The sequence below is a fragment of the Sinocyclocheilus grahami genome, unplaced genomic scaffold (genome assembly GCF_001515645.1).
Source record: "Sinocyclocheilus grahami isolate Dianchi unplaced genomic scaffold, SAMN03320097.WGS_v1.1 scaffold346.1, whole genome shotgun sequence".
Taxonomy (NCBI): domain Eukaryota; kingdom Metazoa; phylum Chordata; class Actinopteri; order Cypriniformes; family Cyprinidae; genus Sinocyclocheilus; species Sinocyclocheilus grahami.
The window spans coordinates 1,860,258-1,876,135 of record NW_015505525.1 but is presented as its reverse complement, the minus strand read 5'-3'; the positions used below and the strand labels follow the sequence as shown (position 1 = coordinate 1,876,135).

The following is a 15,878-nucleotide window of genomic DNA, read 5'->3' as shown; positions in this document are numbered from 1 at the left end:
GGACCTGCGTGTCTTGAACCGGGCCCTTCACTGGTTACCGTTCAAGATGTTGACGCAGAAAAGCAACTTCGGGTGCATCCATCCCCGAGATTGATTTGCAGCGGTCGACCTGAAGGACGCGTACTTCATGTGTCGACCCTTCCACACCACAGACCATTGCTGTGGTTCGCGTCCGAAGGACGAGCATATCAGTACGAGGTCCTGCCCTCTGGGCTGTCCCTGTTGCCCCGTGTCTTCACGTAAGTTGCGGAGGTACCCCTTGTTCCCCTGAGAGAACAAGGCATTCGCATTCTCAACTACCTCGACGACTGGCTTGTACTCGCTCAGTCTCAGGATTAATTGTGCGAACAGGATTTGGTGCTCTCACACCTCAGCCTGTTGGGCCTTTGGGTCAACTGGGAAAAGAGCAAACTCTCCCCGACGCAGAGGATCTCTTTTCTCAGTATGGAGTTGGACTCGGTCGAACAGACATCACGCCTCACGCAGGAACGTGCTCAGTCGGTGTTGAACTGCTTGAATACATTCAAGAGCAGGGTGGTGATCCCACTGAAACAATTTCAGAGGCTCCAGGGGCATATGGCAGATACGGTGGCAGTCACGCCACTGTTGCTGCTTCATATGAGACTGCTTCAGCACTGGCACCATGGCTGAGTCCCGAGGTGGGCGTGGCAACGCGGCACTCACCGGGTCCAAGTGACACCGGCCTGCCGCTAAACCTTCACCCCGTGGTCAGACTTTGCGTTTCTCCAGACAGGAGTGCCCCTAGAACAGGTCTTCAGACATACTGTGGTTTACCCGGATGCCTCAACCACCGGCTGGGGGGCCATGTACAACGGGCTTGCAGTGTCAGGGGTTTGGACAGGGCCCCAAACTGCACTGGCACGTCAACTGCCTCAGAGTTGCTGGCAGTGCACCTTGCCTTGAGCCGTCTCAAAGGGCGCTTATGAGGCAAGCATGTACTAGTCCGGGACAACGCGGCGACCTCTGCGTACATCAACTGACAAGGTGGTCTGTGCTCCCGTCGCATGTCGCAACTCGCCCTCCACCTCCTGAGGTCGCTTCATGCTGTTCACATTCCTGGGCTGCTCAACCGGGCAGCCGACGAGCTATCTCGAGCTGTGCTCCCGGGAGAATGGCGACTCCATCTCCAGACGGTCCAGCTGGTTTGGAGACCTTTCGGAGCCACTCAGGTAGACCTGTTTCCCTCTCCAGAAACCTCTCACTGCCAGTTGTTCTTCTCCCTGACCGAGGGAACACTCGGCACGGACGCACTGGCACACAGCTGGCCGCGGGGCCTTCGCAAACATGCATTTCCCCCAGTGAGCCTTCTAACACAGATACTGTGCAAGGTCAGGGAGGACGAGGAGCAGGTCCTGTTGGTGGCACCCTATTGGCCTACCCGGACCTGGTTACTCCACCCTCAAAGTTTATGTCGCTGCAATCGATGCTAACCACGTTGAAGGGAAGGCACTGGGGAAGCAGGACCTGGTTGTCAGGTTCCTTAAGGGGGCGAGAAGGCTAAATCCTCCACGGCCCCCCTCTATACCCTCTTGGGACCTGACTCTAGTGCTCACAGCACTACAGCAGGGCCCATTTGAGCCTTTGCAGACGGTCAAGCTGAAATTTCTTTCGATGAAGACTTTGCTCCTGCTGGCATTGGCCTCCATCAAGAGGGTAGGGGACCTGCATGCACTTTCTGTCAACGATTTGTGCCTAGAGTTCGGACCGGCTGACTCCCAGGTAACCCTGAGGCCCGACCCGGCTATGTGCCCAAGGTTCCCGCTACTCTCTTCAGGGATCAGGTGGTGAACCTCCAAGCGCTGCCCTCGGAGGAGGCAGACCCAGCCCTAGCTTTGCTCTGTCCCGTCTGAGCCTTCAGGTGCTACATAGACCGGACGCAAAGCTTCAGGACCTCAGACCAGCTCTTTGTCTGTCACGGAGGCCGGCAGAAGGGGAATGCCGTCTCTAAGCAGAGGATGGTCCACTGGATAGTGGATGCCATCACCCTGGCTTATCAGGCACAGGGTGTGCCCTGCCCGTTCGGGTTGCGAGCTCACTCAACTAAAAGTGTTGCATCCTCCTGGGCGCTGGCTCGTGGTGCCTCGCTGGAGGATATCTGTAGAGCTGCGGGCTGGGCGACCCCTAACACGTTCGCTAGATTCTATAGTCTTCATGTGGAGCCGGTATCCTCCTGTGTTCTTACCTCAAACGGGTAGAAGCACTGAGAGGCCCCGGCTTCGGGACGGCTTGCTGAAACCCCTCCAGAGACACCATATAGTAGACCCTGTTGAGCTCCTCCGTCCCCTCGGCAGCCAGACGTGGCGGAGCGTCCGGCGCCAGGCCTTCACTCGTTGAATCCTCGAGAACCGGTAGAAGGCTGGGTTCCATATGTAAGACCTAAGTGGATCCCATATGTGTAAAGTCCACGGTATAGCCTCGAGCCCGTGTTTCCCCGGCAGACTTCTGCCATTCCAAGAGGGTTACAATCACCTCCATTCTTCCATATGCACCTAAGGAATGGTCATATGTGTATTTGCTTCCAAAACCTCCTTCGGGAAGGCTGGAGCTTCCGTAACATCCCTGTTCCAAGTAGAACAGGTACGTTTTCCCAGTGTTATCCAGTCTTACTCATTGGGTAGTGCCATAGCAGCAGTAGCTGGTCCTCTTGTGAAGAAGCCCTGGCCTACGCCAAAAAATAGGGGCGCAGGTGGCTTCCACAGGACACTGGAAGGGGCAGTAGCTGTGGCCCTTTGGTAGGATCCCAATTTCGTCGGTCATATCCCAATTCGTCGTCATCCGACGTGACGTCTCCGTTTCCTCCTTCAGGGAACAAGGGTTACCATATGTAACCGAGACGTTTTTACAGTATATTTAATCAAATAAATGCAGCCTTGGTGAACCTAAGAGACTTTTATAAAAAAACATTAAAAAAAATCTTTACAACCTCAAACACAAACAACAGTAGTGTATGTAACAGGATTACTCTGTTTGTAAGGCTGCTGCTATTTACACCAGACACAAATGGAAAGTTAGTATTTTATACTTCACCTAAGGTAGTAGATATGGACTTTGACTAACATCCTTCTGTCCTTCGTCTCTCTCTGTTTCTCAGAAAGCGGACCAGGTGCATGAGCTGCTGTTGGATGTCATAACGTGGGTGGGGATCCTGCTGTCTCTGGTCTGTCTGCTCATCTGCATCTTCACCTTCTGTTTCTTCCGCGGTCTCCAAAGCGACAGGAACACCATCCACAAGAACCTCTGCATCTCCCTCTTTATAGCCGAAACACTCTTCCTCACTGGAATCAACCGTGCAGACCAGCCCGTACGACACACACACACCAGCTCCGTATGGAAAGCACCACATATACACACTTGATGGATTTAGATTTATTGCAGAACACACACACTATTCTTTAAGTTGTTAAATTGGGCACCTGGCTCTTGTTAATTACATAAATGGAGAGGGTCTTTGACCTCTCGTTAATAACAAAAATCTCATTGTATCCTCAGAGAGAGGCAAAGAGAGAGTGAGAGAGGAGAATATAAGCAAAGACAAATGGAAAATGACAAAGATAAAATGCAGGAAATCCGTCGGGAAATTTCTGAAGTGATAACAGAACAGACTGTTAAGACTCAAAGCAGAGAGTCACAGATCACACAGATACTGGTAGATAGTTACAGCACCTTTTGTGCTTAGCATGTATGTCTTTGTTACAGATCGTCTGTGCGGTGTTTGCGGCTCTGCTGCATTTCTTCTTCTTGGCTGCATTTACATGGATGTTTCTGGAAGGCGTACAGCTGTACATCATGCTGGTGGAAGTGTTCGAGAGCGAGTACTCGCGCACCAAGTACTTCTATCTTACTGGATACGGAGTGCCTGCTGTTATAGTGGCTGTGTCTGCCGCAGTGGACTATCGCAGCTATGGAACCGAAAGAGTGTATGTATATGACAGATACAATTGGCAATATAATGCACTTAAAAAAATTTTTTAAAAACATTTCCAACATTATTGCTCAAGAAAGATTAACCATGCACCATGTGTTGACAGTATGTGCCATTAAACAGCCTTTTCAGAGACATTTTAACAGTAAAACAATTATAAATCACCAACAGCAAAAATGTAAACAGTAACATAAAATATTTCAAAAAATGAACAAAAATGGCAAAACTTTGTTTTAGCACCCACTCTGTATGTGTATGTATGAAAAAAAAGATACAAAGCTGTCACTGTAAGGTGCAACAGCTACTTCTTTGTACATGTTTAATCCTTAAAGTTACACATCAGTATTTAAAAAGTACATATTTGTACCTTATGACAGTTTTGGGCCCTTTTTCTGAGAGTGTCTGTAGTTGCCAGATAATATGACAGTGTAGTTTTATTGTGTTCACTTGTTTATACAACAGCTATTACAAATATTTTAGTTTGAAGGGCAAAATTTATTTAAAACAGAAAAAATCTAATTGAAGAGAGCTTTGAAAGACACCTTTTGAGAGAAAACACATTTATGCAATTGGACTTTTGACTCAAAACCTTTTAGTTAAACAGTTTACCCTACATAATTAAAAGTACACTTATTTTACATAATTATTCCACACAATGTTTACACAAAATAATCCTCTAGAAAATAAATAACTTAAAAATAAAAATCCACTAGAAATTAAATAAAGGCATTGCTTATTATTCATTGAGAGAGCTTTCAGTAGATTTTGGAACTGACATAAGGGGGAAGTAACACTTTAATTGGCCAAGCAGACATACGTATCAGCCAGTTAATCTGTCTGGCCAATGTATTGGTCTATCACTAGTGTGATGTCCAAAATGCATCTGTCGGCTTCCAATTTTGCTTGCAAAGACCCAGTTGCCTTCTTACGAGCAATTTTGCTTAGCGGTTAAGGAAGAATGTAGGTTCAATCCCAGGATTTAGTGACACAGGAAAAGAGTTACTGAGATCACAGACGTGCTCTATTAGCACAGTGCCCTTGAGCAAGACACATCACAGCAGACTGCTCAAGGGGGAATGGCTATGCAATTAGTGCCCTGAAAGTCACTTTGGATAAAAACACAACTGCTTTGTTGCAAATGACTTCATGAGCACAAATAACTTGACTCAAATCAATTATTAATTCACTCATTAAAGGGATAGTTCACCAAAAAATAAAAACTCTGTCATCATGTACTTACCCTCATGCCATTACAAATTCATATAATAATATTTGAATAATGTTTCAGCTGTTTTGTCCTTGAAATAAAGGTCAGGGGGGTCCAAAATATTAATATTTCTCTCTCTCTCTCTTTCTTTTTATATTAAAAGAAATGTATGTTTATTTATCAATTACACATTAAGCTGACCAAAAGTAACAGTAAAAACATTTGCATAGTTAAAAAAGATTGTTCTTTTGAACTTTCTATTCATCAAAGGATCCTGAAAAAAACTTATCACAACACTGATAAGAAGAAATGTTTCTTTAGCATCAAATCAGCAGAAATGAATAAGTTTATTTAGCAATTACACATTAAGTTGATCAAAAGTAACAGTAAAAACATTTACATAGTTACAAAAGGTTGTTCTTTTGAACGTTCTATTCATCAAAGAATCCTGAAAAAATGTATCAAAACATTGATAATAAGGAATAACATTTCTTTAGCATCAAATCAGCATGAATGTTTAATTTCTGAAGGATCAAGTGACACTGAAGAATGGAGTAATGGCTGCTGAAAATTCAGCTTTTCCATCACAGGAATAAATTACTTTTTAAAATATAGAAATTATTTTAAACTGTAATAATATTTCAGAATATGTCTCTTTCTTACTGTACAGTATTTGATCAAATAAATGCAGCCTTGGTGAGCACAAGAGACTTTCAAAAACATTGACAAAAATCTTACCCACCCCAAACTTTACTGTAACAGTACAGTAAGTACACCAAATATGAATAAAATTAAAGACATGCCATCTAAAATCAGACATGTCATCTAAAAACATGCTTCTCTCTTTGATAGCAATAAGCCACAAAATTACTTGACTTGTGATCAGTGAGTGGAGGAAATCAGAAATCCCTCTAATGCTGTCTACTCCAGCAAAATGTTTTGCAAGTGCCAAGCGCATCAGATCAGGTTGTACTGAAAGTCGCCTGTGCGACTTTCACGAGTTCTGAAATGGGCAAAATGGTGAAATTGCCCTAATTCATATTCATAAAGAAACTTGTTCAGCTGGCATCACTGCAGTTAGTGGCCAGACACAGCCGTAAGGGATGTTCACTCAGATAAATATTTCAGCAAAAATCATAATTTAAAGATGAGATGCTGAATGTGGCATGTGAATAAGTGGTGGTCACTCATGCACAAAGTCTCACCAGACCACAGAATTAGGTCACACTCATTTAAAAACTAGAAATGAATCTAAGGGAGGGAGGGAGAAGAATACTATTTTACTGCATATCCTGTTAACCTGAGCCAACAGGGGAGATCTAAACAAGGGCGTAGGGATCCTTATGCAGGGAAAACATGGCCGTGCTACTTTTAGAACATTCGTCCCCCCACTTGTTGGCAGATAATCAGTGCTTTTCATGCCGTAATGTGTCCCCCACACTTGCAAGTTTTTTCTGCACCTCTATATAAATACCATGGTAGAGAGGAGCATAAATTAAGGTGTTGTCATGGCAGATGGTTGGTGAAATCAGTGCCAGGCTGGTAAGAGCAAAAATATAGCACAAAGAGCATGTCTGCGTGGCCTAATCCCATGCGCACATGAATTGAAATTCCTAAAATATTTATAATCCTATTTGGTTTCTGCATTCCCTAGCATATGGTATCTGTTCTTTAAAGAGGGAGCATGTCTGACTGTGTTGGTGGCCTGGAACACACACACATATGCACACACACTCTAACAGCGATGCTTCCACTCCTGCTGGGCTGTAGAGGTGATTTCAGTATAGCAGAGATGAAGATTTTAATAATTCAGCTCTGGGTTGTCAGTCACCCCTTGAGGTTCCAAACGTTCCATGGCCAATGAGCCTGTTCTGAATGCGATGATCAACCAAACACCAGAACATAACGCGAACATTCCTTCCTGGAACTCAAACTTTCTTTGATCTTAATTGGAGAGGGTTGGAAATCAGTTTCATTTGAAAATCTCTCTCTTGCTCTCTTTTTCTGTGTAGGTGCTGGCTAAGGTTGGATACTTACTTTATCTGGAGTTTCATTGGGCCTGCTACTCTCATCATCATGGTGAGTTTAACACACACACTGGGGTTTTAGAGAATGATAGAGCAAAGCCAATTCCACACTGGCGCACACACACCCACACGGGGGGTTCAGATAATGGTCTGTCGAGGGCATTTTCCCAATTACGGGAAAGTCACAGTCACCCCACCAGACAAGCTGAGCATCCCCATTGCTATATATAGAGAAAGATGGAGTGTGTATGTGTGTGTGGAAGTTGGGTTTGCTTTATCTTGATTGTTTATTGTGTATATTTCTGAATTTTTAGCAGTGTTCTGATTTGGAATGTACTGAAATTTTGTGAGAAAATAGACTGAAATCTCAGCTGAAACACTGCTTTAAGTCAAACAACCACTTTTTTTTTTTTAAGATTTTTTTTTTCTTTTCACTTTATTAGTATAGGACGGTGTAGAAGTGACAGGGAGCAAAGTGGGAGAGCGGGAGAGGGGGGTGAGAAGCCACTCTGGAAAAGAGATGCACATGGACAAAAATTTTAAACATTTATGCAGTTTACATTTGTTTGTTTTTTTCTAATTGTGTATACATAATGTCTGACATAATTCAAACACAATTATATCTATATGAAATATATCATTAAAACAAAAAATACAATGTGTGTGTATAGATAGATAGATAGATTTCCCCTTGCATATTGGTTGTTTAATGCAATGATTTTCTGTTCGCGAACAGGTTGTACACATGCACTTATTTTGTACAGTACTGTATGTGCATTATACAAACAGTGAGATATTAACCTACATATCTTATGCAATATACTGTAGGGTGAAGAAGTGCTTGTATAGAAAAAAAAATCAGTTTGGGAGTTATTGTGATTTTCTCTTGCACATAATAATGTGTGCAAGATCTGTTTGGAATAGGCAATATCACATTTATCAACAAACAGTAACAGATGCATAAATGCTGTTCTATACTGTTATCAATTTATTTAATAACTATATATACCATTGTTTTTCCCAAACAAAGAAAAAAAATCAGTTTGGGAGTTATTGTGATTTTCTCTTGCACATAATAATGTGTGCAAGATCTGTTTGGAATAGGCAATATCACATTTATCAACAAACAGTAACAGATGCATAAATGCTGTTCTATACTGTTATCAATTTATTTAATAACTATATATACCATTGTTTTTCCCAAACAAAGGCTTGTTTAATTATTTTTAATAATTATTTTATATATTATATTATTTTAATAATTTTCAGATTAATTGGCTCCATAATTTTCAGTTTTGGCCAAGAATGTTCATTTTGGTGCATCACTAGTTCCCATGATAAAATTGTGATTTTCAGGCTTAGAAAAGCATGGAGAAATGTGAATCCTCCATTGAGCTATTCTGCATCGCTTTATTCATTTAAATCTGTTCATTCTAAATTAATTTCTGATATACAAGTGAGATTATGCTCAGTAAGGATTTCAGAAATCACAAATGAATGGCAAGGTCCTCTTTTATAGTTTTAAATAGTCATTGCATTTGTATTATGCATTTATTGTTTTGTGTTGCAGCTAAATGTTATTTTCCTGGGCATTGCACTATATAAGATGTTTCACCACACAGCGATTCTCAAGCCTGACTCCGGTTGCCTGGACAACATCAAGTAAGGCATTTATTCTGAGTTTCAATGTGTGTGTGCTTTATTGCTTTTCTTGCTTACACTGCGACTGTCTTTATTTTCACTAAACACGCAATTGTCCTTTAATTCTGGACCGTTCCTTAGAGGTGTTTAAATGAGAAGAATGTTCTACTGCCTATCTAAAGTTAGATGAAGTTTAAAGTGTCTTTTATCTGTCATTTTCTCCTTGATGTTTAAGTTCTGATGGGACCGAATCAGTAATGATTAAAAAAAAAAAAAATCACATAAACCGCATTCCCTGCGCTATTTATTCAAATTAAGTCAGCATCATCTTTAAGAGCTAGGACACTTGGGGCTGGCATATCAGGGTGTACTGATACACAGCCAGTAATGTGGGGGATCAGAAAGTGTGTAATGCACAGTGTGTGTAGCATGTCTCATCTATACTCTACAGCCCACTGGCAGACAGTACATACTGAATCTAGGTTAGTTAGCATATTTCAGTAATTGATTATTCTTTTTGATGTTCAGAACACAGGCAGAGGAGTCACTGTTAAAAACTGTGACCCAAATGCGGAAATTCTGCACAAATATTCATGTTATACAACTGTTACAGTACTCTTATTTGATTGGACAAGTGGCATTCCAGAAACACTGATATGTAGTAACAGCAGTGGGACTTTCCAAACTGTCAATTTGTACATTAGTGTTAGGGATTTTCAGGTTACATCGATGCACTATTTTAATGGTTCAAAACTCTGATTAATTTTGAGTGAGTCATTGAATCATTTACTCAACCAAATTGTTAAAAAGCACTGATTAATTCAAGAATGTTATATAAGTGTTATATTTTAGTATTATTCATATACTATTACTGATTTTATTTAACTATTTATTTTGAATTGGCTTTTATTTTTATCTGTCAGTTTTGATTTTAGTTAATTTTTTTTATTTTAGTTTTAGTTAACAACTGAAACAAACTGAGTATTGCTGCAGCCATGCAACGGATGATTCTGTTTCAGCTTCTTTGGAACTGTCTTCATGGGAGAACAAAGTTACTAAATATTAACTTCTACAGTTAACAGTTAAAAAACCTGTTCACCATGTTTACAAGTTTACAAAACTTTATTATAAACAGCTATAGTACCACCAAAAGTATTTCGATGTTTCAGCCACACTTAAAAATATACAAATGTCAGTACAATAAATAAGAAAAACCTGTTCTGTGCCAATGTCACTTAAACACAAATAAAATTTTAATGTGTAACTATATATTTCCATTCAAAAGTTTGAAGTCAGTAAGATTTTTTTTATTGTTTTTGAAAGAAGCCTCATCCAGAAAGAAAGAAGGCTCACCAAGGCTGCTAATATTTGATCAAAAACGGTGAAAACCATAATATTATGAAATGTTATTACAATTTAAAATAACAGTTTTGTGGTGCATTTCTGTGATGCATTTTTTTTTTAAAGGATTTTGATGAATATAAAAGTTCAAAAGAACTACATTTATTTGAAATAGAAATATTTTGTAACAGTGTAAATGTCCTTACTGTCACTTTTGAGCAATTGAATTTGTCCTTGCTGGATAAAAGTACACATTTCTTTCAGATAATAACAAAAATCTTACTGACCTCAAAGTTTGAATGGTGGTGGTGTGTGTGCATATCTCTGTCTTTATATATATTTGTATAATATTTCCACACAGTGGGACAAACTCAGGTTTTTGTGTCCATGGCAACTGTGCACTCTCATATACCTAACAGAAGAGCTTTTCTTCTCACTATAAAGTACATACTATAGCCCTATTGCCATTATCTAACCCTAACCTTCCTACTATAAGTCTCTTTACGTGTTTAATTATTTTTAATAATTATTTTATATATTATATTATTTTAATACTTTTCAGATTAATTGGCTCCATAATTTTCAGTTTTGGCCAAGAATGTTCATTTTGGTGCATCACTAGTTCCCATGATAAAATTGTGATTTTCAGGCTTAGAAAAGCATGGAGAAAGGTGAATCCTCCATTGAGCTATTCTGCATCGCTTTATTCATTTAAATCTGTTCATTCTAAATTAATTTCTGATATACAAGTGAGATTATGCTCAGTAAGGATTTCAGAAATCACAAATGAATGGCAAGGTCCTCTTTTATAGTTTTAAATAGTCATTGCATTTGTATTATGCATTTATTGTTTTGTGTTGCAGCTAAATGTTATTTTCCTGGGCATTGCACTATATAAGATGTTTCACCACACAGCGATTCTCAAGCCTGACTCCGGTTGCCTGGACAACATCAAGTAAGGCATTTATTCTGAGTTTCAATGTGTGTGTGCTTTATTGCTTTTCTTGCTTACACTGCGACTGTCTTTATTTTCACTAAACACGCAATTGTCCTTTAATTCTGGACCGTTCCTTAGAGGTGTTTAAATGAGAAGAATGTTCTACTGCCTATCTAAAGTTAGATGAAGTTTAAAGTGTCTTTTATCTGTCATTTTCTCCTTGATGTTTAAGTTCTGATGGGACCGAATCAGTAATGATTAAAAAAAAAAAAAATCACATAAACCGCATTCCCTGCGCTATTTATTCAAATTAAGTCAGCATCATCTTTAAGAGCTAGGACACTTGGGGCTGGCATATCAGGGTGTACTGATACACAGCCAGTAATGTGGGGGATCAGAAAGTGTGTAATGCACAGTGTGTGTAGCATGTCTCATCTATACTCTACAGCCCACTGGCAGACAGTACATACTGAATCTAGGTTAGTTAGCATATTTCAGTAATTGATTATTCTTTTTGATGTTCAGAACACAGGCAGAGGAGTCACTGTTAAAAACTGTGACCCAAATGCGGAAATTCTGCACAAATATTCATGTTATACAACTGTTACAGTACTCTTATTTGATTGGACAAGTGGCATTCCAGAAACACTGATATGTAGTAACAGCAGTGGGACTTTCCAAACTGTCAATTTGTACATTAGTGTTAGGGATTTTCAGGTTACATCGATGCACTATTTTAATGGTTCAAAACTCTGATTAATTTTGAGTGAGTCATTGAATCATTTACTCAACCAAATTGTTAAAAAGCACTGATTAATTCAAGAATGTTATATAAGTGTTATATTTTAGTATTATTCATATACTATTACTGATTTTATTTAACTATTTATTTTGAATTGGCTTTTATTTTTATCTGTCAGTTTTGATTTTAGTTAATTTTTTTTATTTTAGTTTTAGTTAACAACTGAAACAAACTGAGTATTGCTGCAGCCATGCAACGGATGATTCTGTTTCAGCTTCTTTGGAACTGTCTTCATGGGAGAACAAAGTTACTAAATATTAACTTCTACAGTTAACAGTTAAAAAACCTGTTCACCATGTTTACAAGTTTACAAAACTTTATTATAAACAGCTATAGTACCACCAAAAGTATTTCGATGTTTCAGCCACACTTAAAAATATACAAATGTCAGTACAATAAATAATAAAAACCTGTTCTGTGCCAATGTCATTTAAACACAAATTAAATTTTAATGTGTAACTATATATTTCCATTCAAAAGTTTGAAGTCAGTAAGATTTTTTTTATTGTTTTTGAAAGAAGCCTCATCCAGAAAGAAAGAAGGCTCACCAAGGCTGCTAATATTTGATCAAAAACGGTGAAAACCATAATATTATGAAATGTTATTACAATTTAAAATAACAGTTTTGTGGTGCATTTCTGTGATGCATTTTTTTTTTAAAGGATTTTGATGAATATAAAAGTTCAAAAGAACTACATTTATTTGAAATAGAAATATTTTGTAACAGTGTAAATGTCCTTACTGTCACTTTTGAGCAATTGAATTTGTCCTTGCTGGATAAAAGTACACATTTCTTTCAGATAATAACAAAAATCTTACTGACCTCAAAGTTTGAATGGTGGTGGTGTGTGTGTATATCTCTGTCTTTATATATATTTGTATAATATTTCCACACAGTGGGACAAACTCAGGTTTTTGTGTCCATGGCAACTGTGCACTCTCATATACCTAACAGAAGAGCTTTTCTTCTCACTATAAAGTACATACTATAGCCCTATTGCCATTATCTAACCCTAACCTTCCTACTATAAGTCTCTTTGTCACCAAATCAGTAATAGAAAAAAATACTTTTTAATGAGCTGAGAGAAATGCCTCTGCTAGCACAGGATACAAGATGGCCGATTTAATAAAGTAAAAGTTAAGTTAGAAAATCAGGCCCAGTCAAAAATGTAGCCTCAGCACAAAATTCCATTCAAAGTTCTGAAGCTGCCGTGCATAGAATAGATTATCTGGGCTCCTGCAAGGCTATTGGCTACTGAGAGCTTAACCCCACCCACCATCACAGCTCTCACTTTATCATAAGGTGCAAGGGCTGCTAAACGTACTTGCAGTCTGGCTGTTGTTATTGGGTTTTTTTCCCTCTTATACCATCACATTCCATACCCCAATATGTACATTTGTGTCGACTGAGAAAATTCAACCATATTTCACCATCATTATCATAAGTAGAAGTTTTCATTTTATTTGTTTGTGTTGAGTTTGTTTTGTTTTATTTATGATGTTTATGAATCATTCATCAGCCTCATCTGTCTTTTTTTCTTTGTTGTTTCCTTTTCCATCCTTTTTTTCTGTTTTACATTTCAGCATTCTGTTGAGGCATGGCTTGTTATGGATAGTCACTGGTAAGGGTCTCCAGCCAATCAGAGTGCCAGTTCTGTGAATCACGCATTCTGATTGGAGTGTTTAGCTGTGTAGTACCTCCACTGTTTGATTGATTCTCTGAATGTTAAAATTATTTAAGTGATTCATCAATTCTCCAGTGTGGCTCTTTGAAATGAACAATGTAATTATAATTCTTCATGAGTGCGTTCTCTCTCTGCATCAGTCCCGAGTTAGTTCAAAATCAATATATCTGTCTGTCTGTCTGTCTGTCTTTCCATCTTGATCCACCATTATTTATTTATTATTATTGTCTCTGATGGAAACAATAATTCATATTTACTGTCTCTCTGCATATCGTCTCAAAAGTTTCTCCCTGTCTTTCTGTACGTCTGTCTCTCTCTTTCTCTGTCTCATACTTTCTAATGATCTTGTTTCAGTGCCAAACATTAGCCTGTCACATTAGCGCAGTTCACAGTATAAATGGGTTGCAAGCTTAATATGTGTGAGTCTAAGTGTGTGTGTGTGTGTGTGAATGACCCCAAAGACTAAATTACATCACTAAATGAGTGTGAGGCTCAGTGCTAAGTACAGACTAGTAGACATTATGGCTGGAGCCAGCTTGACATTTGACTGCTGTAGAATAAAGCCTTTCTCTGAGACAGTTTATAATCGGATCCTACTATTGTCAAAGTGAGGAAACAGATACAGTCCAATAAAATAACATAACATTTTAATATACTTAGATCATATAAACTAGCTGAGGTCATACATGTGTCGAGTGTGTGTGAGTGAGAGTTATGCACTTGATCTGTTTAATTTATCTTTATCTCTCTCTCTCTTAGGTCCTGGGTTATAGGTGCCATAGCTCTGCTGTGTCTGCTGGGGCTGACCTGGGCATTTGGGCTGATGTATATCAATGAGAGTACAGTCATCATGGCCTACCTCTTTACCATCTTTAACTCGCTGCAGGGAATGTTCATCTTCATATTTCACTGCATCCTGCAGAAGAAGGTGACACACACAAACGCAAATTCACTTAAGTGTGCTTCTTCAATTAGTGGCACTTTTGACTACTTGAAAGTTTGAAAAATTAAACTTAGTTATGCATTTATCACATTAGATCATGGCCTTGATCAAGCTTGGATTGATCGAGTGGGTTTTTTTATATTGTGTGTGATGCTAATGCAATTTTTCAGTTTTTAGCGGAAAACAAGTTTGCTACTAGTGAATAAGTTTAAACTAAAATAGTTGTTTCTTAATTCTCAAATACTAACTAGGTTGGAAATGGCACCTACTGAAGCTACTCTCAGATCAGGGTGTAAAAAGAATATTAAAAATGATTTTACATAAAGAATCCTGAAAAAAAAATTTGAGGACCTAATCAGCATATTAGTATGATTTCTAAAGGATCATGTGACACTGAAGACTGGATTAATGGCTGCTGAAAATTCAGCTTTGTCATCACAGGAATAAATTACATTTTAAAAATATATTAAAATAGTGTGCACAAGAATCTTAATCATTAACCTCCCCCCCCAAAAAAAATGTAACATGTATTAGTGTAGTAGTGCATATAAAACGTTCTTATTGAAAAGTGCAAGTAGAATTGCCTGATTTTCTTTATAAATATAAAATAAATATAATTTTTATTATAATTTAATTTAAAAAATCTGGTAAATTTAGGGCCATGATGAAAATCGAATACGTTTGAATATGTCATCTAAAGCTAAAAAGATTATTTTTAAAATCATCCTAGCTGACAGAAAAATTCCCCTAATTTGAAGAATCATCCATGTATGTTATGCAAACATCTGCAGTATTGCAATCACGTGCACATACGCATACTGAGGCTCAAATGACCTCTTTCCTGGGCATTTTTACAAAGGGTTTACTGGCCTCTCATTAGTAATGATCTCATTAATCAACCCTTCTGTCACATGCATGCTCAATTAGAGACCCTCAGCTCATCAGATTTATTTAGCTCATGATAGATTTTAAACCTTTTAATTATCTGATGGCCGACTGGTGGATTGCTTCCAGAGTCATTTAGCATGAAAATGCTCATACACATTACACTGGTGCATTTTAGCTGTAAAGGGAAACAGATATTGATTCAAGAAATATATTATGTGTATGTGTGAATATTTCTATCATGTATTGACAGACAGAAATATCGGACTGTTGTGGAATTTGATTATGTATTCCGCTAACCAACCTTTCACATTAAACAGATATGCGTGCAGGCAACTTCTAAGCCTAAAGTGGGTGATTTTAGAGATTTTTGGCTAATCTACCTAATGGATCTGAACACAATATATATATATATATATATATATATATATATATATATATATATATATATATATATATATATATAT

At 38.5% G+C, this 15,878-nt stretch overlaps 1 protein-coding gene across 4 annotated transcripts in view; it reads left to right on the top strand.

The window, feature by feature from the left end:
- Positions 1 to 15,878, top strand: part of adgrl3.1 (adhesion G protein-coupled receptor L3.1) — an 89,365-nt gene that overhangs the window by 61,473 nt on the left and 12,014 nt on the right. For all 4 annotated transcript variants that reach the window (XM_016229052.1, XM_016229053.1, XM_016229051.1 and 1 more), the window contains exons 13-17: positions 3,113 to 3,322; positions 3,718 to 3,938; positions 7,163 to 7,229; positions 8,748 to 8,839; positions 14,343 to 14,511. In XM_016229052.1, coding sequence (XP_016084538.1) covers positions 3,113 to 3,322; positions 3,718 to 3,938; positions 7,163 to 7,229; positions 8,748 to 8,839; positions 14,343 to 14,511 — 759 coding nt within the window. The remainder of the gene's footprint in view (positions 1 to 3,112; positions 3,323 to 3,717; positions 3,939 to 7,162; positions 7,230 to 8,747; positions 8,840 to 14,342; positions 14,512 to 15,878) is intronic.